The following is a 25,460-nucleotide window of genomic DNA, read 5'->3' on the forward strand; positions in this document are numbered from 1 at the left end:
GAGTTTTGGAAGTGACAAACACATATACTGTGGCCCATGACTTGAATTTCAACAACTTTCTTGTTGCTATGTTACAATTTTCATCACAAAACTATCCAGGCCTCAGGCACTGCAACCAATACTGGATTCTTAATGTAGATGGAAACCAGAACTTGATGCTTTTGCCAATGACAGTAGATATAAAATTAAATCCATGATAGAGATGACTATACCATGAATTATTTAGTCAGTTATTGCTTGGTCAACCTACAATGAACAAGAAACAGGTTGTAAGTGTTTTGGCAGAATATATCGAAAAGAATTCTCAGGATCTTGTGGCACAGTGGCAGAGTCCTTATCTCTGAGCCAGAGAACCTGGGTTCAAGTCACATCTGCTCCAGAGGTGTGTAATAACATTTCTGAATAGGTTGATTAGAAAATATCTCAATAGGAATTCTGATCTAAACCTCTCAACAAGCAGCATTCTCCACATTTTAAGCATGTTATCACCTGACGTTGTCAGAAGGAATGTTTGAGGGATTTCGGGAGAACCTAGTTAAGTTTACATAAGAAGGAATAGAAGGACATGTTGATCAAAGATTAAATGAATTGGAAGGAGAATTGCGATGAGTATAAAATCAGAGAGTCCTGTTAGCCAGTTGGCTTGAATTTTGTGTTCTAGTGTATGGGTTTATCCAAACTTTGTTTCTAGGTGCAATACAACCATCATTGGTCACCTGCTATTAAAAACTCTTCATAGAACTTCCTTGAATTCCCTTGATTGTCCACTTTAACCTTGAACTCCCAGGCCAATGGTTTATGTGGTCATTTGCATCAGCTCTCTGGGATCACCATCGCTCCTCTGACAAGTGGCTGATCAAGAGATCTCCCATGGAAATCTTGGATTAAAATTGTGAAAATTGCCATACATTCCAATCACATCTTAAGCCAGGTTTGTATTCCAGACTCCAGGAGGAGATTAATGAAGAGGTTTGTAACCTATCCAAAAGGTGACTGCAAATGAAGAAGTGTTGATTTATGAAACTGCTTTTGCATTCTCTTTTTGAAAGTTTCACATTGATAAGAAAGGAGTTAAAGTCCAATTCACACAACTGAAACAGATTGATCAATGCACAGGAGCTTTTGTGGAAGCTTTTCTTTGTGAGGAGTAATCGAATGAGATATATTTCTTGAGATGGTTCTCACTTTTGAATTTTGGCTTATAGGCTAAATTTGATTAGTTGAGAATTATAATCAATAATCCCATGCATTTCATCTATCTGTAATCTTTCATTATACTTTGTATTGTCTCGAGAGATTTATTTGCACCACCGCAAGACTTGATATTCAATAATGTGTGCTACTTACTGAGATTTAATGGGGAACAAAGCCCAAGTGTTCAAGTCTGTCTTGTTTGACCATGATGTTTTTGTCTCTATTTCTCTGTGATTGAACAGCAGCAAGCTGACTAATGGGCCAGTTAAATTACCAATTTGATGGGAGACAGTTTCGTGGCAAACCACTGTACAATTTGCAGACTCATTCCAGTTTCAGGTTAATGATCTGAGAGCACTCAGAATTGACTCCAACAGTAGGAGATTACCTCAAGTAAATCACCTCACATGATACTGGAGGCAAGTTGATTGAATTCAGGACTTAAAAAAAATCTATCTTATAGTTGTGTTGTCTTTTTGTTGCGAAAATCAGTGATCTCTTAATGAAAAATAGTTGCAGGCACATGCAATTGAGACTCTGAGAAAAGGACAATAGAATAACTACTGGAGAGTTATAATCATTCTTCTGTATGTCTGTATGTATATATATAAGAGTTCATTGGAGCTCCTGAGAGTCAGGCGTTTTGTCACACTTACATGAAGTGGAGACAGAGATACAGCAGATTCAGAATAGGGTAAATCTAACATAATAGAATAGTCTCGCTGACAGTGCAGACTGTCAATACCACACCTAATGGGAAGCAGAATTAATGAAGACAGAATGAAGTAAGGTTGAGTCCATGGAAGGATCTCAAATGAACATTGATTGTATTCATTGATATTTGGCCAGTCACATCGAAGTAGCACTCTAATGAAGAATACGTACAACCTCGCTGCACCTTTCCTCAATAGTGCAGTGGAAATGCTATGTGTCCCTGGTATGCAGTTCCATTGCAACCTGCAGTGATTCAATTCAATTTTAAGTGACCTTCACAATGAGAGAAATCAATCAGAAGCTCAAATTTAAAATTTGTAAAACAAACATCATTTAGTTTTTTTGGCTGCCTCAGAGGCAGTCACCTGGCCCCCATTGCTGAGGATGCCTCAGGCACATTTCATTCCTATACTCTAGATCTAAGTTTAGAATGTTTCTCCATGAAATAACATCAATCAATTTCACAACACACTGCAACTGTTCAAAGCAATTCAACTGTGATGTGATGCTGGCAGTTGTGAGCAACCTGCACAAATTTATGATTATTCTGGTTAATTATTTTGTTTCAGGGACAGTGTTAACTACGATACAAATAATTGCATAAATTAAACAGTTCCGAAAGGAAGCAAGAAATCGAAGCTTTTTATCTTGCACTCTTCAGAACCAGCATATAAGAATTAGTCCTGAATAATGGGATAACAATTAAAACAACATGAGGAGAGGGTGCCAATTGTTTGGTCCATTATTGGAATAAAGATGCAGCAAAAGCAGTTAACTGTCAATCTTCATTCTCAGGTCAGGCAGGTTGGCTCTAATTGGTCACTGTGTTGCTACAAGAACACAGCAGAGATTAACAATCTCCAATATCCTTTTATCAGTGAAAAATGGAAATGCACCTTACTTTTGCCTACATAAAACTGAGTCCTGTGAACTTATTTATATAGTTACTATCATGCACAAATGCATCACTACCAGAAAAAAAAGCTGTAGCCAAGAGGAATTCATACAAATACTGCACCTTTTTCATTAGAAGGAAAGGATATTGGTGACAGCTCATCATTCTGCATTCCCGTGGCAACACCCTGGCCAATCAGAGTCTCCTGTTTAATCTGAGAACTAAAATTGACATTAACTGTTTTTGCTGCATCTCCATCCCAATGATAGCCAATCATTCAGCACCATTTTTCCTGTTGTATAAATTGGTGTTGCTTTTGTCAAGATACTTTCTGAGGGCACAGTTCTGATGATTGCAGGATGTAAAAAATTGATATGTTGTCTCCTTTTATGAATGCTCAACTATGGAACAAGCACCAACACCCTTTCCTTCTAATGAAAAAAGGTGCAGTGTCTGTATGAATTCCTTTTGCCTACAGTTTTTTTCTGGTAGTGATGCATTCGTGCATGATAGAAACTTTATAAATCAGTACACAGGACTCATTTTATTAATGCTGAGGAGAACAAGGCCCATAGCTCAACTAAAGCAAAAAGTATTTTGATTGAAGTTTGACTATTTTGTACTTATTCAAGTGAGATGTGTTAGCTCTAAAACATGGAATACTTTTCATTTGAGGTAATTACTATTAGCTTCAAATATTACAAGTTCAATATACTACAGTCAGTCTCACAATATGGTTCTCCTTGTGTTCCCCAAAAATCTGCCTCTATCTCAGTCTTCACCCCCCATGTGGCATCATCTTCTTTTACCACAATAAAGATCTTCTGACCTCTCTGAATGAACTAGCATCAAGTAGCACTTAATTAACAAAGTCTAAGACTAATTTGTGCTACAGGTCCTACCATCTTTCATAATGACTTGAGATTCCTCAAAATTATTTTGCATAACAAACTTTACAATGAGATGACAGCCTTGTAATACTTTGTGCATTCCTGGAATACAAATCAGATGAAATTTGATGACAGAGGGATAAATATTCCAAGCTCATTAAATAAATATAATATTGAATTATACAGTATTTATGAAGCATGCTAAATGTAAGTTAGAGCGAAGCACCATCATTCCTTTATCCTTGACTTAATGGGTGCTATTTTAATGCAGTCCTCCAGATACGAAAATTTATATTAACAGATTTAGAATTTGATTGTCACATACACTCAAGTACAGGAGTACAGTGAAAAGTGTCCAGTCTTTGCCATTCTCTGGCACCATCTCAAGTGTAAAAATCCAAATAAAAAAAAAACATCTATTTGCATAATCCATGTATAAATGCACATTGTGAACACTTGCAAAAAGCTACTGAACTCCAAGAGCTCCATCCAAACCATAACTATTACCTTCTCAAGAGCAATTAGGGACAGGCAATAAATGCTAGACCAGCCAGACAAAACCACATCCCCTGAACAAGTAAAAATTGAATCTCTCTCCTTATCACTTTTTGCAAGATGCACATTCTGAAAATAATATTTGAATGAGGTGTGGATTGATTACACCGTAATTGCTTGTGTGTTGCACTCCCAGTCACTTGCTTTACTGCTATTGTGCTACACTCTATGGGCATCCATTAGTCTTGTCTGTAAGTTTACATCAAATGGCATGATGCTATCACGTTTCCTGACATCACAATGCAAACCTAGGTTATCACCCAACGTAGTACTGAAGGGGTGGTACACTGCCAGAGATACTGTCCTTTGAAAGAGATATTAATTCAAGGTCCCAAATTAACATAAAACATCCAAATGACATTCCTCAATGTACACAAACAGGGATGTCCGCCCTGGAAAGTTTTCACAAATATTTATCTCTCATTCTACAATATTTAAAAACCGATGATCTGAAGATTATCACATTGCTGTCTGTTGGAACTTGATGTCAATAATTTGGTTGCTGCATTTCATAAGATATGATTAGATTACTTACAGTGTGGAAACAGGCCCTTTGGCCCAACAAGTCCACACTGACCCTCCAAAGAGCAACCCACCCAGACCCATTCCCCTACATTTACCTAACACTATGGGCAATTTAGCATGGCCAATTCACCTAACCTGCACATCTTTGGACTGCGGGAAGAAACCCACACAGACACAGGGAGAATATGCAAATTCCACACAGATAGGTGCCTGAGGTGGGAATTGAACCTAGGTCTCTGGCGCTGTGAGGCAGCAGTGCTAACCACTGAGCCACTGTGCCACACCAAATATAAGAGCAGAGTTCGGCCAATCAGCCCATCGACTCTGCTCCGCCAATCGAACATGGCTCATATGCTCCTCAACCCCACTTTCCAGCCTTCTTTACATATCCCTTCAACCCAATGCCAATTAAAAGTCTTTCTAACTCCTCCTTAAATTTACTCATTGTCCCAGCATCTACTGCACTTTGGGATAGCAAATTCCACAGATTTATAACCCTTTGGGAGAAGGAATTTTTCCTCAACTTTGTTTTAGATTTGCTACCCCTTATCCTAAGATTATGACCTCTTGTCCGAGAATGCCCCACAAGAGGAAGCATCCGCTCCACATTTTATCCACATCTTTTATCATCTTAAATACCTCCATTTGGATCTTACATCATTCTTCTAAATTCCAGAGAGTATAGGCTTAAACTGTTCAATCTCTCTTCATACAATAAACCTCTCATCTCTGGGATCAATTTAGTGAACCTTTTCTGAACTACCTCCAATGCCACTACATCTTTCCTCAAATAAGGGGACCAAAACTGTGCACAATACTCCAGGTGCAGTGTCACCAATGCCTTATAGAGCTGCAATAATACTTCCTTACCTTTATTCTGTTCCTTTAAGCTATAAATGCCAACATTTCATTCACTTTCTTTATTATCTGCTGTACCTGCATGCTCGCTTTCTGTGACTCATGAACCAGTGCACCTAGATCCCTTTGCACCAGAGCATCCTGAAGTCTCTCTCCAATAAGATAATAGGTCAACTTCCCAGTTTTTCAACCCAAATGCATGACCTCGCACTTATCCACGTTAAACTCCATCTGCCACATTTTGGCCCACTCTCTTAACCTATGTATATCCATTTGTAAGGTTCTTATTTCCTCATTGCAATTTACCATCACACCTATTTTTTGAGTCATCCATAAACTTGGCTCTAGAGCCTTCCATCCCTGTGTCCAAGTCGTTAATGTAGATTGTAAATAGCTGGGCTCCAAGGACTGAACCCTATGGCACCTCACTAGTTACAGCTTGCCATCCAGAAAAAAAAACATTTATTCCATCTCTCTTTTTGTCCATCAGCCAGTCATCTACCCAGGCTAATCCCATATGATCCAACCTTGTGAATTAAACTTTTGTGTGGCACATCTAGACTTCCAGAAGTCTAGATAAATTACATCTACAGCATCCCCACTATCCACTCTGCTTGTTATATCTTCGAAGAATGCTAGCAAATTAGCCAAACATGATTTGCCCTTCATAAAACCATGCTGACTCTGATAGATGGCATTTTGACTTTCCAAATGTTCTGATATTGCTTTCGAGATAATTGATTCTAACTCTTTCCCAACAGCAGGTGTTAAACTAACTGGTCTATAATTTCCTACATTTTGCCTCCCTCCATTTTTGAATAACCAATGGACTTACATTCTCTGCTGCCACTTTCTTTAATACCCTAGGATGTAGGCCATAAGGCCCAGGGGAATTGTCTGTCCTCAATCCTAATAGTTTGCTTAGTATTGTTTCCTTAACGATGTCGATTGTTCGAAGTTCTACCTTATCTATTGCCTCTGACTTGCCCGTTCCAACAGGCATGGTACTAGTGTACTCCACCATGAAAACAGGCAAAGTATTGATTCAGCACCTCTGCCAGCTCAGTGCTCCCCACTATTAACTTTCTGGTTTAATCTTTCAAGGGACCAACATTCACATTAGCAACTCTCTTTCCTTTTATATACCTACAGAAGCTTTTACTATCCTCTTTGATGTTTTGTGCCAGTTTTCTTTTGTAATTTACCTTAGCTGTTTGTATGAACTTTTGAGTATCCCTTTGTGTTTGAAAGTTTCCCAGTCTTTCAGCCTGCCATTAGTCTTTGCAATATAGAATACTTTAGTTTTTGACTTTATATTGTCCTTGATCTCCTTGTTTAGCCATGGATGATTTTTAATCCCTGCCCTTACTGTCATTCTTTCTCACTCGGATATATTTCAGCTGTGAGGAATTGAGTAGCACCTTAAACATCTGCCATTGCTCATCCGCTGTCTTACCATTTAGCCTTCCTGCCCAATCTCCTCAGGCCAAATCTGTCCTCATGCCTATATCATTTCTTTTGTTTACTTTCAGAACACTACTGGGGGAACTCCACTTTCTCGCCCTCAAAATGGATTTTGAATTCTATCATACTATGGTCACTACTCTCTAGAGGATCCTTAACTATGATGTCACCAATTAATCTCTCCTCATTACACAATACCAAATCCAGAATAGCCTGCTCCCTGGTTGGTTTCACAACATATTGTTCAAATAAACAATCTTTAATGAATTCTGCCTCCAGGCTACCCTTGCCAATTTCATTCTTCCAATCTATGTGCATGTTCAAGTCACCCATGATTCTTGCTGACCCTTTCTTGCAAGTCTCTAATATTTCCTGGTTTATGCTGTGCCCCACTGCGGAACCACTGTTTGGGGACATATAGATTACTCCTACCAAGGATGTCTTCCTTTTGCTATTACAAATTTCTACCCAGACTGATTCCATATCTTGATCTCCTGTGCTTATACCATTTCTCATTACAGCATGATCCCTTCCTTCACCAGCAAGGCTACCCTCACCTCCCTTCCTTTCAGTCTGTCTTTCTGAAATGCTGAGTAACCCTGGATATTCACTTCCCAGACCTGGTCTTCTTGTAACCATGTCTCAGTAATCGTTACCAAATCATACCCTTTTGTTTATATTTGTGTAATTGACTGATTAATTTTGTCTTGAATGCTTCACGCATTTATATACAAAGCTTTTAAATTTGTTCCACTGTTAAATTTCCCTAATTATTTTTAACTCATTGCTGCAAAAAGATATTCACCTGTTCCAAGTCTCACCTTTATTGTCTGGTAACCATCCGCCACATCAACCTTGCACTCTTACCTGGTCCTTTAATTCGGGCTTTCTAATTTCCCCTAAAACTGAATCCTTACCCCACACCAACACTAACAACCCCCCCCCCCCCCCCCCCCCCCACCCCCCACCGCCATTTAGTTTAAAGCCCTGTCTAGAGCCCTAGTTATGCAATTCGCTAGGACTCTGGTATCAGCACAATTCAGATGAAGACTGTCACATTGGAACAGGTGCATCTTCCCCCAACACTGATGTCAATGTCTCATGAATTCAAACCCATTTCTCCACACCAATCTTTTAGCTACACATTTACCTGCCTAATCTTATTGACCCTGTGCCAATTATCTCGTGGCTCAGGGAGTAATCCAGAAATTATTACCTTGTTGGTTTTGCTTTTTAATTTAGCTCCGAGCTGTTCATACTCCCTCAGCAGAACCTCTGCCCTTGTTTTATCGATGTCATTAGTACTTATGTGGATCATGACCACTGGATCTTTACCCTCCAACTCCAAGTTCCTCTGCAGCCCAGATCCCAAACCTGAGCACCAGGCAGGCAACACAACCTTCGGCACTCTTGATCCTGGACACAGAGAACATTGTCTATGCCTTTAACTATTTCCCTAATTACACTAGTGATTACATTCCTCTTTAAAATGCTTTGGGTGACCTTAAAGTTGTGGAAGTTGGTGTATAAATGTCTTTCCTTTTTCTTTCAATAATTGTTAATAGTATCTCAGATTGACAAATAGAATGAATATGACTTTAGCTCATGAGAAACAAGTTTGGATTTTATAAATAGTTTTGATGGTCTGCACACATGTAAGACTGTTGGTTAAATACTTTAACAAAAGAATACCATAAACAACTTTACTAAAACACTGAGCACACTTCAAAACCATCAAATGGCATGTTGCCCGTATTCAAATCTTAAAATGCCAGATGGTCCAATCTCCCCTCGGAGAGACCTGAAAAGCCAATAAATAAGAAACAAAACAACGGAAAAGAGAAAATACGGAGCAATTCCCCATGGAAGGCAATGGTAATCTAGGAATCTAAGGAAGGGAATTTTGCCTCTCTTATACTATGTCAATGTTGCAGCAGACAAACACCCCAAACTGCAATCCATAAACAAATGAAATCAAACTGCAAACTCAATTGTCTGTTGTCAGACCAAGAAAACATATTTCAACATTTTGAGCATGTTCAGCAACCAAGTAGTATGTTTTTTATTTAATAAATTTATCAACTTAACTTATAAAGTCCTTATCAACACTATTTTATGAACATAAAAACATATAATATAGAAGCAAAAGTAAATCATTCTGTCCCTCAAGCTTGTTCCTCCATTCAATAGTGTCTTCGCTTGTAAGGTTTTGTTTTAGATTACTTGCCCTCAATAACCCCCCACTCCCCTGCTGGACAAGAATCTATACACCTCGCAAAAATATTAAATTATCACCACCTTCTGAGGCAGAGAGTTGCAAATTAGTTACAAACTCAGAGAAAAGAATTTTCCTTATCTCTGTCCTGAAAGATTGATCCCTATTTTTAAAACATTGCCCCAGTTCCAGAATGACCCACAAGAGGAAACATGTCCATGTCCATGTTGTCAAGACAATTCAGGACCTTGTATGTTTCAAATTAAGTCACTCCTGATTCTGCTAAACATCAGTAATGAAACCAAGCCTGTCTTATTCTCATAAGACAACCCATTCATTCCACGACAATGCAATTAAATAAGGATACCAAAAGTACACACAATATGCAAGATTTGCTCTCTCCAATGGCCTGTATAGCTAAAGCATAACATATTTAATTTTGTCTTCAATCCATCTCATATTAAAAGGGCAGCATCCTATTAGTTTTCCTGATTATGTGAGTGCCTGCATTCCAATCTTTCATGACTTTTTCAAATTGATTCATGGGATGTAGTTACAGGCTGAACCTGCATTTACAGCCCATCCGTAGTTGCCCTTGAGAAGGTGGTGGTGAGCTGCCTTCTTAAACTGCTGCAATTTATTTGGTTAAAAATCACACATCACCAGGTTATAGTTCAATGTGTGATTTTTAACTTTGTCCACGCCAGTACAATAACAGCACCTCCAATTCATGGCAATCTATTTAGTGTAGATACACCCACAATGCTGTTAGGGAGGGAGGGACTTCTAGGACTTCAACCAAGTGACACTAAAGGAACAGCGATATATTTCCAAGTCAGGGTGCTGAGTCCCTTGATGGGGAACTTGCAGGCAGTGGTGTTCCCATGTATTTTCTTCCCCTATGTTTCTGGATGATAATGATCAGTGGTTTGTAAGGAGCTTTGGAGAATTTCTGCAATGCATCTTGTAGAAAGATCACTGCTGGTACTGAGTGTCAGTGGTAGAGTTGAGTACTTGTTCATTAATGTCAATATGAAGACTTGGGCTGTGTTGAACACAGATGGTCAATTTGATCATACCAGTATTGGTAAGGTGAATGAAGGTAATGATACACTACCCCCCACAATGGTTGTTACTCACGCTGTCCAAACCCAAGCAATTCTATGTTTGAAAATTAAACTGCAATAGCCCAATTTTAAAATTCTAGTTCCAGTCATGATGGGAGGTGTATTAAAGCTTATTGGGTGCTCAGTTAAGATTAGGAGAAAGTGAGCATTGCAGATGCTGGAGATCAGAGTTGAGAGTGTAGTGCTGGAAAAGCACAACAGGTCAGGCAGCATCTGAGGAGCAGGAGAACTGATGTTTCGGGCAAAAGCCCTTCCTGATTCCTGATTCTCACACTCACAACACTCAATTAAGATTGGCAGATTGTAGTCAGCAATGTTAAGTCGAGTTACATAAATTGAATAATTAGATTTGAATCACTAGTGCGCCATAAGCAGAACAAATGACTTATCACCTCAGTATGCTCAAGAAGAAACAACATTTTCATTGTCTATGGATTCTTTGTGTAAAATTTGATAAACTTGAGTTGCAAATTGCAAAAACTATAGCAATTACAGAATCTGTTATGGGGGTCCCAATCACTTATCTGCAGTGCAAAGAGTGTGTTGCGAAGTTGGGTAGATTACTTGTAGTTTGGGAGGCAGAAAGTTAGAATTTGATGTTTGTTAGGTGCTAAAGGTGCAGGGGGGAAAGCATTGGATGGTCCCTTTAAAAGATCATGTGCTTTTTCAGTGCTTAGAGATTTAAAGTGGAGTAGCAGCTTGAAAGTTTGCAAGTATTCAGAGAATATCTAAATTGAAACATTTGTATCAAAAGGCCATAAAGTTAGTAGGCCAATCAGTTTTTGCGAAGACATCAGGCTTTTGAATTTAGCCAATCAATTTAAACTAGGTATTTAGATACCAAAAACCTATTAAATTTCAATCTGATGGTTTTGACAACATAGGACAGATCCTATTGTAAGAAATATTGATATGTCACCTGGACCAGATGGGCTACACCCCAGAATTCTAAGGGAGATAGCTGAAGAGATAGTGGAGGTGTTAGTGGTGATCTTTCAGGAGTGTCCCAGAGGACTGAGAATCACTAACCTGACACCCCTGTTTAAAAAGGAGGTAAGGGAAAAGACAGAAAATTACAGACTGATTAGCCTAACTTTGGTCATGGGTAAGGTTCTGGAATCTATTGTGAAAGATGAGATTTATGAATACTTGGAAGTGTTTGGTAAAAAAGGGCAAAGTCAGCTAGAACGCTTTGAAGACGTAATGAGCAGGTTAGACCAAGGAGAGCCAATGGATGTTGTCTACCTGGACTTCAAGAAGGCCTTTGACAAAGTGCCACACAGGAGGCTGCTGAGTAAGATAAGGGCCTATGGTGTCAGAGGCATGGTGCTAGCATGGATAGAAGCTTGGTTGTCTGGCAGAAAGCAGAGAGTGGGGATAAAAGTATCTTCCTCAAGATGGTAGCTGGCAAAAAGTGGCATTCCGAAATTTTCAGTGTTGGGACCACAACTTTTCACTTTATACCTTAACAATCTAGATGAAGGAACAAAGTGCACTTTGGCTAAGTTTGCAGATGATACAAAGATAGGTGGAGGGACTGGTAGCATTGAGGAGGCAGTGAGGCTGCAGAAGGATTTGGACAGGTCAGGAGAGTAGGCGAAGAAGTAGCAGATAGAGTAGAATGTAGGAAAGTGTGAGGTCATGCACTTTGTTTGGAAGAATAGAAGTATGGACTATTTTCTAAATGGGGAGAAAATTCAGAAGTCTGAAGTGCAAAGAGACTTGGAAGTCCAGGATTCTCTCAAGGTAAACTTGCAGGTTGAGTCAATGGTTAGGAAGGCAAATGCAGTGAAAGCATTTATTTTGAGAGGACTTGAATATAAAAACAGGGATGTACTTCTGAGACTCTATAAGGCTCTGGTCAGGCCACATTTGGAGTATTTTGCTCAGTTTTGTGCCCCATATCTCAGGAAGGATATACTGGCCCTGGAACATGTTCAGAGGAGGTTCATGAGAATGTCCCCAGGAATGAAAAGCTTAACATATGAGAAACGTTTGAGGACTCTGGTCTATACTTGATGGAGTTTAGAAGGATGAGGGGGATTTAATTGAAACATACAGAATAATGAATGACCTGGACAGAGTAGAGGAAAGGGAAGACCTCTTATAACGGAGATGAGAAGAAACTTCTTCAGCCAGAAAGTGGCGAATCTATGGAATTCATTGCCACCAAAGGGAGTGGAGGCCAGGTCATTGAGTATATTCAAGACTGAGGTAGATAGATTCTTGAGTATCAAGGGGATCAAGTGGGGAGAAAGCAGGAGAATGAGGTTGAGAAACTTATCAGCCATGATTGAACAGCGGAGCAGACTCGATGGGCTGAATGGCCCAATTTCTGTTCCTATGTCTTATGGTCGTATGGTCTAAGCTACTCAGTTCAAGGGCATTTAGGGATGAGCAGGCTTTCCCAACAACACCCATGTTCCATGAAAGAATAAATACAACAACAATTAAGATTTTAAAAATTCTCAAAACAAAATATTTTATTGAAGACTAAAAGCAGTCATCAGTCAGATTATTGGATAGAAACTTCTTAGTCGGAGGAAATTCGAGAAGGAAGGGGTTAACTTATAGCAATACTTACAATTGGATCACTGGCTCCACTGCCTCCACATATATCAAGGGAGGAGATGTAATTTGTACTTCTGACATTGACAAAGATTAATGTATCAAGCAGAAATTATTTGTTTCTAGTTTAACAACGACAATTACATTTGTGGAACATGATCTCCTGTCCATAACTCAAACATTTTGCTGCAGCACAAAGGAACAAATTGTGGGGAGGAGAGTGCAGTGCAATGAGTAACAACAAATATATAGAATTTTTGAAATCGCAGAAAATTAACATGGCACAATGTGCACTGCAATAACTTGTAAATGGAATTTGAAACTGGTCTTAAGCCTACACAATGGCTTTTTAGAATAAGTTAACATGATCTCATTAAAATTGAAAGGAGTTTCTATAAACACTACCCAATATAGCCCTCAATATAATTAGCTCAGTGTTGCACATCGTTAAAGAATTATAAGCAGAAGAATTACTGTTGGCAAATTAGAATTTGAACGTTTTACACATTTATATCATAGTCTTCTGGTTGCTATTTTAGAAGTGATACTTAAAATAAATGGGTTATTGTCTGCTTAAGCATCTGTCCATTCAAATTGTCAACAATCATTTTTGAATTGACAATTTCTAGAACTGCATTATTGGAATTATTTGTCATTTCCTTCTGTTTGTTCATTGAGTGTTCTCCATGTTCAGATACCTTTGTCTTTTTAGACTCCATGGGCTTGATTTTAACTGTGGTCCAGTTTTCAGTTTGTGCTAACTCCCTACCCATCTGTGATGAGTGGCAACGCAAATCCTTATGGCCCAGAAACTGTTCACCAAAATCAGGATCTGAATAGGTTCAACTGCACAATGCCCCTAAATTGGAAGGAGGAAGGTGCAGATTTAATATCACTGGTTAGAAGCGAATATCTGCTGCTTTTGGCTCTAACAAGGCAGTTTTCAAATAACCAAAAGTATCTTCGAGGTGCTCCCTCTGTTTCTGATTTTCAGTCAATGACTGCATTTCAGAATTATTTTTTGACTTTAAAAGATACATAGGGTTATGACAATGGAAGCTCTTCTTTTTTTCTGTCCCTGTTCCTTGCTGGGGGTGAGGGTGGGGTCATGGGGGTGTCACGGGGGGGTCACTGTAATTTTCCGCTATCTCCTACCAGTGAAAGTTCAAGTCAGGATCTAACGATACAATCCAGACCCATCTCATGTACTGTATGCCAAAATGAACGACTCTGGGTCTCCTGCACCATTTCGTGAAAATCTTAACAGCTCATTTCCTCATTATTCCAGGTTCAGAAGGACACAGCTATTCCTTTGACTGTATTTTCATTTAAAAGCTATCCCATGTGAATACACAGGGTGGGGAGGGGGTGCACAGTGGCTCAGTGGTTAACAATGCTGACTCATAGCGCCAGGGACCCAGATTAGACTCGGGCGACTGTCTCTGTGGAGTTTGCACATTCTCCCCGTGTCTATGTAGGTTTCCTCTAGATGCTCTGGTTTCCTCCCACAATACAAAGATGTGCAGGTCAGGTGAATTGGCTATGCTAAATTGCCCATGGTGCTAGGTGCATTACTCAGGGGTAAATGTAGGGAAATGATTCTGGGTGGGTTACTCTTTGGAGGGTCGGTGTGGACTTGTTGGGCCAAAGGGCCTGTTTCCATCTAATACTGCTGCTACTGCAGTGCTAGCAAGACCTGCTACATAGTCTACTGTTTGTGAATAGCACATTGAGCTATGACTAAAAACTGTTGTTTCTCCTTGCATGCATAATGATGCTTGTAGTGCTTAGCTGGCTGGAATAGTTCAATGGTTGAGGCATGACTTTTACTATTATTTCACTGAGTTCAGCTCGAAGTACTATGTTACATTTTAAATGCAGATTTTCCAATGGGAATGCATTGATTTATTATGATGAGAAGAGAATGAAGCCTGGAAAGAGGTGAGGTTAAAGGATCTTGGAGTCATGTATCCCTGAAGGAATCTCTTCCCTCCACATTGATTCATTATTGGGTCCACATGCTATAAAGAGATTTAAGTATTCAGCAGCATGAGGAAGGTGTGCAAGAAGAGGAAGAAATCAAACAGGGTGAACAGAAGCTGTTTCCCCTGGAGCTGAACAGATTTGATTCATGTATTGCTGGTGAATTGCATAGAATGTCAGATATTGTACCATTGGATCGCTTTCATTAAAACAGCCTTAATATTATCCTTGTTTTCAAAATCAGCTTTAGATAAGATACTAATGATAATTTCTTGCAGTCCACATGATTGGAGGGATCATCGCCCATTGGCAATATGGTGTATTGGAAGCTTCAACAGTCACCGCCAAATTGTCTAGAAAATTCCTAACGTATAATAACCGAAGGTGAGTGGCTCTCCTCATTGATAACAATGAGCTGGTGCACTCACTCTTCATGACTTCAATGTACATGTGTGACACATAGGGAATTGCGTGGCCTTGTAATTTGATGCTCCAAACATTTCAAAATTCAGAATGGCTGGCAACAGCACATGCTGATTAATTAAGACGGTAAGACGAGAGTTGGGCGATCATCGGACAAAAGCTCTGAGAATAGTATTATAATGTTAGTTTGTGATTGATATTTTTGGCCAACCTCTGTGTTAGTGGAATTCCCATTTCCACTGGATTAGAATTTTTAATAAAAATGCTTCACAGTAAAATATAAGAAACAAGTTGGTATTGCTATTGCAAATTTCTCCGTGTTATGTTGTAGTTCTGGAATGTATTAAACACATTTTTCGTTCTTTTATTTGATAGATTGATTAATCTTGCTAGACAAATTCTTTCACAAGATATTGATGTTGCTGGTAAAGCCAGGGAGCATTTATTAACCATTCCAAATTGCTCTTGGTGATGGAGACTTTGTGTCACAATTGATGGTATTCTTACCCCTGAGCCAGAATCTCCAGGGGCAAGTCCCTGTCCAAGACTTGATTGCCAAGAAAGATGCATTCATAACGCAGCCAAGCGCATTAAGTACCAGCTTGTAAATCCTAATATTCACCAATGGCAGTTGGTAAAAGTAGGTGAGGTACGTGGTCAGCTATGTGATCGAAAGAAAATTGGAGTCTCTAACATCACTGCTCATTGATCCAGACAGCAACATGCAAGTCGAAGTGCATGTTGCTGCAGTGATTCAGACTTCCTCCCCACCTCATTTACTGCATTAGTTGCTCTCAATGCGATCGCCTCTACATCAGGGAGACCGAGCACCAACTCGTGGACCAGTTCAGGGAACATCTTTGGCCCACATTCACCAACCAACCCCACCGCCCTGTGGCCGACCACTTCAACTCCCCCTCACACTCCCCTAAGGACATGAAAATTCTGGTCTTCCTCCACCACCGTATCAAAGCCATCTGCCAACTGGAGGAAGAATACCCCATCTTCCACCTCAGGACCCGACAACCATAAGGAATCAACATTGACTTCACCAGTTTCCAAATCTTCCCAATCCTCGCCTCATCCCTCCAACCCTCCAACTTCGCACTGCTCTCTTGACCTGACCTGCCTGTCTATCTTCCTTCCCACCTATCCACTCCATCTTCCCCACCGACCTATCACAATCACCTCCTACCTGCATCCACCTATTGCTGTCCCACCTAACTACCCCAGCCCCCTCTTCATTCCAGATGAAGGGCTTATACCCGAAACGTCAACTCTGCTGCTCCTCAGGTGTGCTTTTTCCAGCGCTACACTTTTCAACTCAGACTTCTGTGACGGTCCATTGGCTGAACTGGCTGGATGCCTAGTTTCAATCAAATTCATGTCAACAGCATAAGCTTCAATCATCATTCTGTTTACAGTAACGCTAGGACCCGCTTCCTAGCCCTACCCATGATGCAGGTTATGGGCACTGAGAGTCGGACCTGCCTTTAGGCCAAAAAATTGAATAATGAGGCAGTGAGCCTCATTCTTAATTACTTGCTAAATTTTGAAGAACCAACAATGTTTCTCTGAGTCTGGAGTCAGTAAGTCACCAGGTGAAGAGGATAGATTTTGTGCATGAAAAGATATGAGTGAATCAAGCATATTCTAAAATTAACCAATGGTTTATGATATCATTACAAATGCCAGCTTTTCATTTCCAGATTTAATGAATTTGAATTTAAGTTTTCCAGCTATAATTTTGAATATGAAGTCTTATTTCCCAATCATGATGCCATGTGTTTGAGTACCCAGCCTAATGATTCAAGCATATGGGCATGATTTTCTGATTGAATGAACCAAAAATCGGAAGCAGTCTGGACTTAATCTTGTAATAGTTTACTAAAAAATTAAATAGGTCACAATTTCAATCAATATGGGCAATAAACTAATGATCATTTTCTACAGTAAGAGTCCTGCTGTTTAAAGATTGTTACAACATCTTAGGAACTTAAAATTCAGTAGCAGGGATTTAATAATAACTTTGCAGGTTTCGTGGCAAATGTTGGAAACTTTAAACATGTTCTGAAACAATTTATTGGTTTATTGTTTCAAACATCACTCATCATTAAGTCTCTCGATTAAGGATATTGCCTATTGGTATTAGCGAATTCAAAACTCGGTGACAAGAAAGTACATAACTATGGATTTTATACAGGTCACTCCAGAAGCTTCTGTATTGGTCTTGCTTGAATGGAATTAGATGTCTGAACCTAGACATTTGATAGCCTACACCAAGATAACAGGAGCAAAATAGGCGCGTAACGTGCATAATTAAATGGGAGATATGTCTGCGCATACTGTGATAGAAATGAGAGACTAATATATAGGTTTAAGATAATCTCTATGCATTCAGAATAGTATCTGAGCATGTGTTGGTCAATTTGGTTTGTAAGATAGCTTGTTCATATTCTCAACAAACACAGTCAATTGTTAAAGGGATGCTGTAGGCTATAAGCTGGTAGGGAAGTTATCTTTCTGTGGAGGCAGGTGCTCTAGGAATGCTTCCGCCAGGCCCTTATTAAAATGCAGGTCTTTGCCCTTGATAGCTTGAGGCCCTTTACGATTGTTTCCCGGACCCACATTCCTATTGAACTCTCTCACTCAACAACCCATGAGCAGCCTCTGAGACCATGAAATGCATTCTGAAGTGGCTTGTAAAATCTTATTGAAGCCAGCTGACAAATTTACCACATTCCTGACACTTTGCTCATTAGGCATGTGACCCTGTACCAGGATTGATCTCCAATTTGGAGGCTGTTCAATTTTCAGCTTTGGATTTTAATATTGTATGCTTTGCATCAGAATTCTAAAGAGATACATTTATTTGCTGGGTTTACCATTCCATCAACTGTCAAATGTGCATTTCAGCTCCTTAAGTCAGGTCATTCCTAATCCATTTGAGATTTCAGAGTCTGAGTTTATAATTAAGGAACTTTGAAATTATTGAAACACAATCTATTAAACAGTGCAGTAAAAGAACTGTAATAGGAATGAAATAATACAACAAAGTCTACAGGCATTTAGCTGTCAACATATTCAAGCTAATACTGTTTGCTGGATGAATCTATTTAACTGGATGGAACTAAAGTAAAGAAAACAATTTAATGTTGTTCCCTTGAATGTGATAATGCATGTTTCGAGATTCAGAGGTGTGTGTGTGTTTGTGTGTGTGTGTAAACATATCGATCATTATGTCGAATACAGCATCGAGTCACAGCATACAATAATCATGTCATCTATCTTTCTAATTTAGGCAATGTAGTCTGACGCTAGTTGAAATTATTCAAGTTAAGTGACCTTGTGGCAATAGGCAGCAATAGTCATTAAACAAAAATTGCTGCTTCACACCTCTTAATCTCTAACAAAGGAATATATTAAAAGAAATGACTGATCATCAAATTATGCCTTTAATTCAAGAACACATTTGTTCAAAGTGAAATAGTAAAGTGGAAATAGAAACCTACTGAAGCATCTAGATAATTAATAGTAAAACCAACACTTTTCCAATGATTTTGAAAAGCAGGGCAGTATATAATAGAGACACAGACCTTCAATTATCAAGTGTTGGTTCATCTCTTTGGCATATTCCCAAGGGCTCTTTGCTATGAAAATGTTGCAAACGTCATGCAGTTTGGTATCACGCACTAGGTTATTGTTATGGAAATGACAAAACAGTCAGCTTTTCCAATAAATCTGCTAATCACCCTGTTTGAAATCAGCAACAATCACCTTGCAAGTCTGGAACTAGGCTTGTTCAGTGTCCTCAATGCCATTAAGCTAGTTTTCAGGGATTGTGCAGCGACTATCATGCTCCATAATAATACGTCACTATGTCCACACTCTGACACCCTGGAAAGCTTCAAAATGAATAGTAGTAACCTTCAAAACTCAGCAGCCATTTACTTGTAAATCCTGTGAATAGCAAATCTATACATACAGGAAAAAAAAGTTAAAGTCTTTACACTTATCATACATCGTTTATATTAATTATGTCCAGCAGGGAGTGTAACTAGCTAAAAAGTCTTGATCTTTTAACATTTTGTAAGGTGATATTTATTTTGAAATATAGTTAAGATATTATTTACTTGCAAAATGGTAGGCTTTTATTAACTTCTTCTTTCAGTATCATCCTTTCTTCGACATGTCAAAGTTTTGCTCCTACTTCATGTACAATTTGAAAACATGGAGTGTCTCAGATTATTGTGTGCTTCTGTAACTTCTGAACTTATCTGTTATTTGCAGTAATTTTTAATTTTCCCATTGTCATTGATTTATTAATGGTGATCCATGATGACCTCGCTTATTGAGATGGCACAAAGCAGGCTGCCTAACTACAGCCAGTACTGGAACATGCCAAATGACTTCAGTTCCCAAAGACTAAACAGGGTCCCTCCTTTTGAACTGTATCCAAGACATCAACTGAGGAAAGTATCAGGCTGACGTGTGATGAGTCTCACGGTTGAATTGCCCGCTGACATTCTCTTTCAAGTCACCCGAAGAGATATCTGATGAGGACAATGGTATCTATGCATACTTTCTTCAACAGGAAGCCAATATTTTCAAGAGAAGTGGGGAGCACTCATGGACAAGAACATGAAACAGAAAGGTGGAATCACTAAGAGAAACTTAAAAATAATATCAAATGCAGTTATTCCTTGATTGAACCTTAGGCATTGCTGTGATATTAAGGAGTTTCTTTCTTGTTCATGTATGACCAGCTGATCAATACTATCTCATGTCCATTGTGTTCTGTTATACTACTCCAGCATGATTTGGTAATTGTGAAGCTCTCGTGTTAGAAATTTGTCTTGTATAAAAACTAGGGTATTGGATTATTCCTTGTCATACACGTCACCTTGTCAATACCATTGAATGGAAATGAATATTAGGAAAGATGTACAGCAAGTGACCAACGTAGTAGCACTCAAGATAAAGGTCTAGCCTTTTATGTTTATTTGTTTTCAACCGCAAGCTAGGATTTGAAACTTTACTGCGAGGCTTTACCCAAGAATTAAATATCATTTAAACACATCTTTCTACACACAGGAATCCACACTGAGTGACGACACCAGCCCACGAAGTGTTAGTCCCAGAATTTTAAGTAGTTCAGCTGCTGAATCGAGAGCCACGCCTACCCACGTTTACTCTCTGTCCTCGGATGAAGTGAGTATTAGCGTTAACTGCTGTTATGATGTTTTATTTGCATTCTTAAGGTTGGTGGATGGGTTTATCTGTCCAACTTGGCTCCAGTGAGGAGTAAAAATTCAGTCCCACATCCCTGACTAATATTTCCATTTCTGAGCTCAGAAAAGCACCACAGTTCCTCTGGTTGATAGCAACAAGTTTCACTCAAAATGGTCTATGATTGTAGGCCTTCTTGTTTTATTGTTATTTTTCCTATAGTTCACAGCATATTAACCCAACGTTATTATTGTGAAAGAGCTTGATTATTATGTTAATACATCTCTGATGTGAATGTGTGTTTGTCCCCCATTAAGAGGTTCAACAGTGTACAGCTCGGAGCCAACTGATTCTTTGCCTTACCATCGTATATAGTATAACAATTAACATAGATTAACAGATATGAAGAAGTCTGGTCTGGGCTTTAAAACAGAGATGAAGAGGATTTTTTTTGCACAAAGAATAATGTGTCTATAGAATCCTTTATCCCAGATGACTCTCGAGGCTGTCTCATTAAGTGTATTCAAGGCTGAAGTGGACAGATTTTTAATCAGGAAGGGAATCAAGGGGTATGGAGAAATGGAAGGAAAGTGATCATCAGATCATCCAGGACCTCATTGAATGGTGGAACAGACTGGATGGGCTGAATGGCCTACTTCTGCTCCTTTATCTTATGGTCTAATGAGATTGAATCAATACCTGAAGAGCCCATATGAGACGATGATCAGATATACTATCAGTGATGGAGACCTTTCCCCAGAAGAATCTGAAGATTGAGTGAGGCAAGGTTGAACTGTGGGCAAGAGGATTCTCAGAAGATTTCCCCAAGGTATGGCTCAATGGTTTACCCTAAATGAGGTGAAATAATTGAAGACTTAACTGAAGAGGTAATGTGAGATGTAATCAGAAGTAGCGATATATCCATGCCAGGTCAGCTGTTCCAGGCCTTGCCAAGGACCTTCCATCTGGTTGAAAGGCTGATATAAGCAATTGGTTGGTAGATATCAAGCTGTAAAGAAACTCTTACATTATTATTCACATTTTTGTTCTTTTTAAAGTTAAATCTTCCTTTTACTGCAGCATGGCTTCCTGCTACGATTTTTTTTTCCAATTAAGTGAAAGTCAGAAGGATGAAGCAATGAGGTCAGAGTGGTTCTTTAGCTCTACATTGTTATAGCGATGATAGCTGGAATTTGGGAGCTTTCAGCTGATGTTAAAGCAATAAAGCTGCAAAATCGCAGAATTGTTATGGCTCAGAGGAGGTGATTCATGCCAATGTGTCTGTACCAGGTCTGTGCATTTTGAATTAGTGCCAGTCTCTCACCTCTGTGCATTGTTTTAACTTAAAATATCATCTACTACCTTCTTGAATGCCTCAACTACAACTGGTACCACTACTTCCAGGGATTGTATTCTACACCTTAAATACCAAAGGTTACAGCTGTGTCCTCACTTTCACTTCCCTGAATACCTCTCTCTCTCCCATTGCTGGAGGAAAACATCCCATGATAGGGCAGAAAGAGTCAAGGCAGGTTGTCAGCTATCCGACCTTTAGATCCTCACCCCTCATGTGGACAGCATCCTGAGTCTGACCCATACAAGCAGCTGACCAACTACGTCCAAGTCTTTGGACTGGTATTGAAGGCTGTCCTTGTCTTAATATGTCCCTGAGCAAAGGCTATGCCCCTTGACTTGATTGAGGACTGTTGACAATGTGACAACATGACAAGCTTCCTGGACTTTTGTATGTACTAAATAGAAAGGCAAAACAGAAGTAACATGAGCCTGTTGCAAGACTGCAAGGGGCAAAGGGCAGAAAGAGCAAAGCAATGCAAGGCAGGTATGCTGTGAGCATCCAGGTGGGCTCAGAGTGAGAGTGAGTGCTACGAGAGTGATCCAGTTTGTGAGCTGAGTTTGTGTCCCTGGCAGCACAGTGTCCTTGCAGCAGCGTGTCAATGATAACTGCCAGTGCAGAAGTGTCCTGCAAATGGATCGGAGATGTGCCATGAAGGTTCAGAGAAGAACCAGTTCTGAGGAAGGGTCAGCGGACCCAAAATGTTAACTCTGATTTCTCTCCACATCTGCTGAACTTTTCAGCAATTTCTGTTTGTGTTTGCAACCAATCAACATCTACCTTGTCAAACAGCCTAAGAAACTTATGTTTCAATGAGGCTGCCTCTCATTTTCTAAATTCCAATGAGTGCAGGCCCAACCTACCCTCATAAGACAGTCACCACATAGCTGGTATCAGCTGAGTGAACCTTCTCTGGACTGCCTCCAAGTGACAACTATATTCTCCCTTAGATAAGTAAACCAAAACTATGCACAATATTCCAGCTGTGCTCTGCCTTGTGCCTTTATAGTTTTAGAAAAGCTTCCCAATTTTTATATACCATTCCCTTTGAAATACCATTCCATTTGCCTTCCCAATTACCTTCTGAACTTAGATACTAGATTTCTGTGATTCATGCTCAAGGAACCTCTATGCTGCAGTTTTCTGCTCCCTCTCTCTAAACATGTTTCAATTCCTCTATTCTTGCTGCTAAAGTGCGTAACCACATATTATCTTGAACTGACTGGTCTATAATTTCTTGGATGATCTTTCCAACCGTTATTTTCCAAACAGAAAGCTGTAAAATAGCCAGCTAGCATGTATAGCATTGGAAGTAGTAAAGAGAATTCAATTGAAGATGACTTCAGTTTTTAGAGCACTAAGGAAGAAATAAAGGGGAATTGACTTATTTGCAACCAGTCAAAAGATGATAATGGCAGACAGTAACAATCATTGTGTGCAGATATTATTAAGTAACAGATTATTTAAAAAGCAGTTTGCAGTTTGTTGCTGATCTCTTGGGAAGCTACAGGAACAAACACAGTAGCTGTACAGCCAGCTGTACCATTGGCAATTATCATAACAACTGGATCAGCATTGTCCAATGGATGGGAAATTAAAGACTAATCTAGTTTCTGGAAAATTCTGAACAAAAGTTGTTATAATCTATCAGTATAGCCATATCTGAGGAAGGGTCATTGGACCTGAAACATGAACTCTGATAGATTCAAGATTACCAAGGGGATGAAAGACTATCACAGGTGTGCAGGAATGTAGAATTGGGGTTAAAATCAAACTACCCATGATCTTATTGATTGATGGAACAGACTTGAAACATCGAGTGGACTACCCTTGTTCCTTTTTTGGCATGTTCATATCATTGCTTTCTTTACATTTTGTGAGGAGTGCTGCCTCACAAAATGATGAAGTAGAAAAATGAGTAGAGATTTTATTTTAAACTGGTGGGGGTGTGAGAGGTTAGAGAAAATTAAGAAAGAGTATTGTTTTTAAGTTGTACATGTGATCACAGAATACTTACATCAGGCACCACTACATAATTGAGTGCGTTACGGCACATAGTTGGTTTCTAACTCAGTATTTTCTCCAAATGCTTCCTTAATATCTCAATATTTTACAAAGGAGTTTGAAAATAACATGATGATCAAAGAATGAGAAATCAAAACAAAACCTGGATAGTTTTGAGTCATTGTTGCTGGGCAACTATTTGCAGCATCAACTCTATACAGTTTGCAGTGATTTAAAACTCAGGATCAGAATTTGACATGTGATTTGTGAGCACTTCAAACAGATTTCATTAACTTATGGCAGTAAACTTCGAACAAACCAATTTATTTCCGCAAAGATGTATTGAATAACTGTGAAAGTCAGACTATTTGAAATGTAAAATTCAAACCTAGTCATATTTACTTTCCTTAATAGGATGGTTTTGTATCAACTTTTGATAGAATGAACTTTACATGCTTTGTATTTGAATTGAATGAATGATATTCCAGACACTTGAGACAAATCATTGTGCCCCATTGGAATGCAATTCTGATAAAATGTGACTATTCCATGTCCTTTGAGAAAGGTCATAATGGACATTGCAGAGGATTGAATTCATGATTGATTCATATTTGATATTTTTTTCAAATTAACATTTGGAGATATTAGACATTGGATTTGATGGTGCCTTCCTATGAAAGGTAGGCATTTACTTGTTCTAGTGATGTTTACCCAATGCTACCAATTAGTAGTGTATGAAATAGGTTAAAGGCGAGAAATGTAATGGGGATTCAAATGCCAGGGGTGAAGTTACACTTGACTCAATCTTCTCTTCAGCTAATTATTGCACATCACACGGTGATTTCATTTTATATTAACAACATTTTGTACAAATTTCTTGAAATCACTGCGCTTGTTATCACACATTTTAGTCAAGTATTGATCAGTTATTATTTTCAGTACATGGAAAGTGTGTTACAAACTGCAGAGCCATTTTTCCACTGTCATTATGTTTTTCATTACATTAAAAGAAACCTGTCATAGTGAGCAGGGAATCCGTGAACTCAATGAAGGAAGAATCCAATTAATCAGGTTCACTGTTTCAGGTCTAATCAGCCTCCGTGAAGGGGAGGATCTACAGATACTGTGCTTCAGAACCTGATCACTATCGGACGGAATGCATCACTCTGTTTAAAAATCAATACTTCATTTAACTGTCTTATCATTATTCAAATAAAAATGATTATAATGGAGGTTACTTCAGCTCAATATTTATCTTTAAAAAAATTACCACTTGCACATCCTATTATATTCTTCAATATGACACCACATATTCCCATGAAGGTTTGTAAATAAAAAACACACATGCCAGGATTGATTCTATTTTAAAGTATGTAAATGAGACAAGTGGAGATGTTCAACAACATATAATTGTGTAGTTCACTTTTATGAGGCATTCAACATCTAAGTAACATACCTTTAA

General features: G+C 38.9%; 1 protein-coding gene across 1 annotated transcript in view; it reads left to right on the forward strand.

The window, feature by feature from the left end:
- Nucleotides 1-25,460, forward strand: part of samd14 (sterile alpha motif domain containing 14) — a 181,211-nt gene that overhangs the window by 145,607 nt on the left and 10,144 nt on the right. Inside the window, exon 8 of the mRNA XM_043675132.2 lies at nucleotides 20,506-20,622. Coding sequence (XP_043531067.2) covers nucleotides 20,506-20,622 — 117 coding nt within the window. The remainder of the gene's footprint in view (nucleotides 1-20,505; nucleotides 20,623-25,460) is intronic.

The sequence above is a fragment of the Chiloscyllium plagiosum genome, unplaced genomic scaffold (genome assembly GCF_037043375.1).
Source record: "Chiloscyllium plagiosum isolate Xiang-an unplaced genomic scaffold, Cpla_swu_hap1 HiC_scaffold_32, whole genome shotgun sequence".
Taxonomy (NCBI): Eukaryota; Metazoa; Chordata; class Chondrichthyes; order Orectolobiformes; family Hemiscylliidae; genus Chiloscyllium; species Chiloscyllium plagiosum.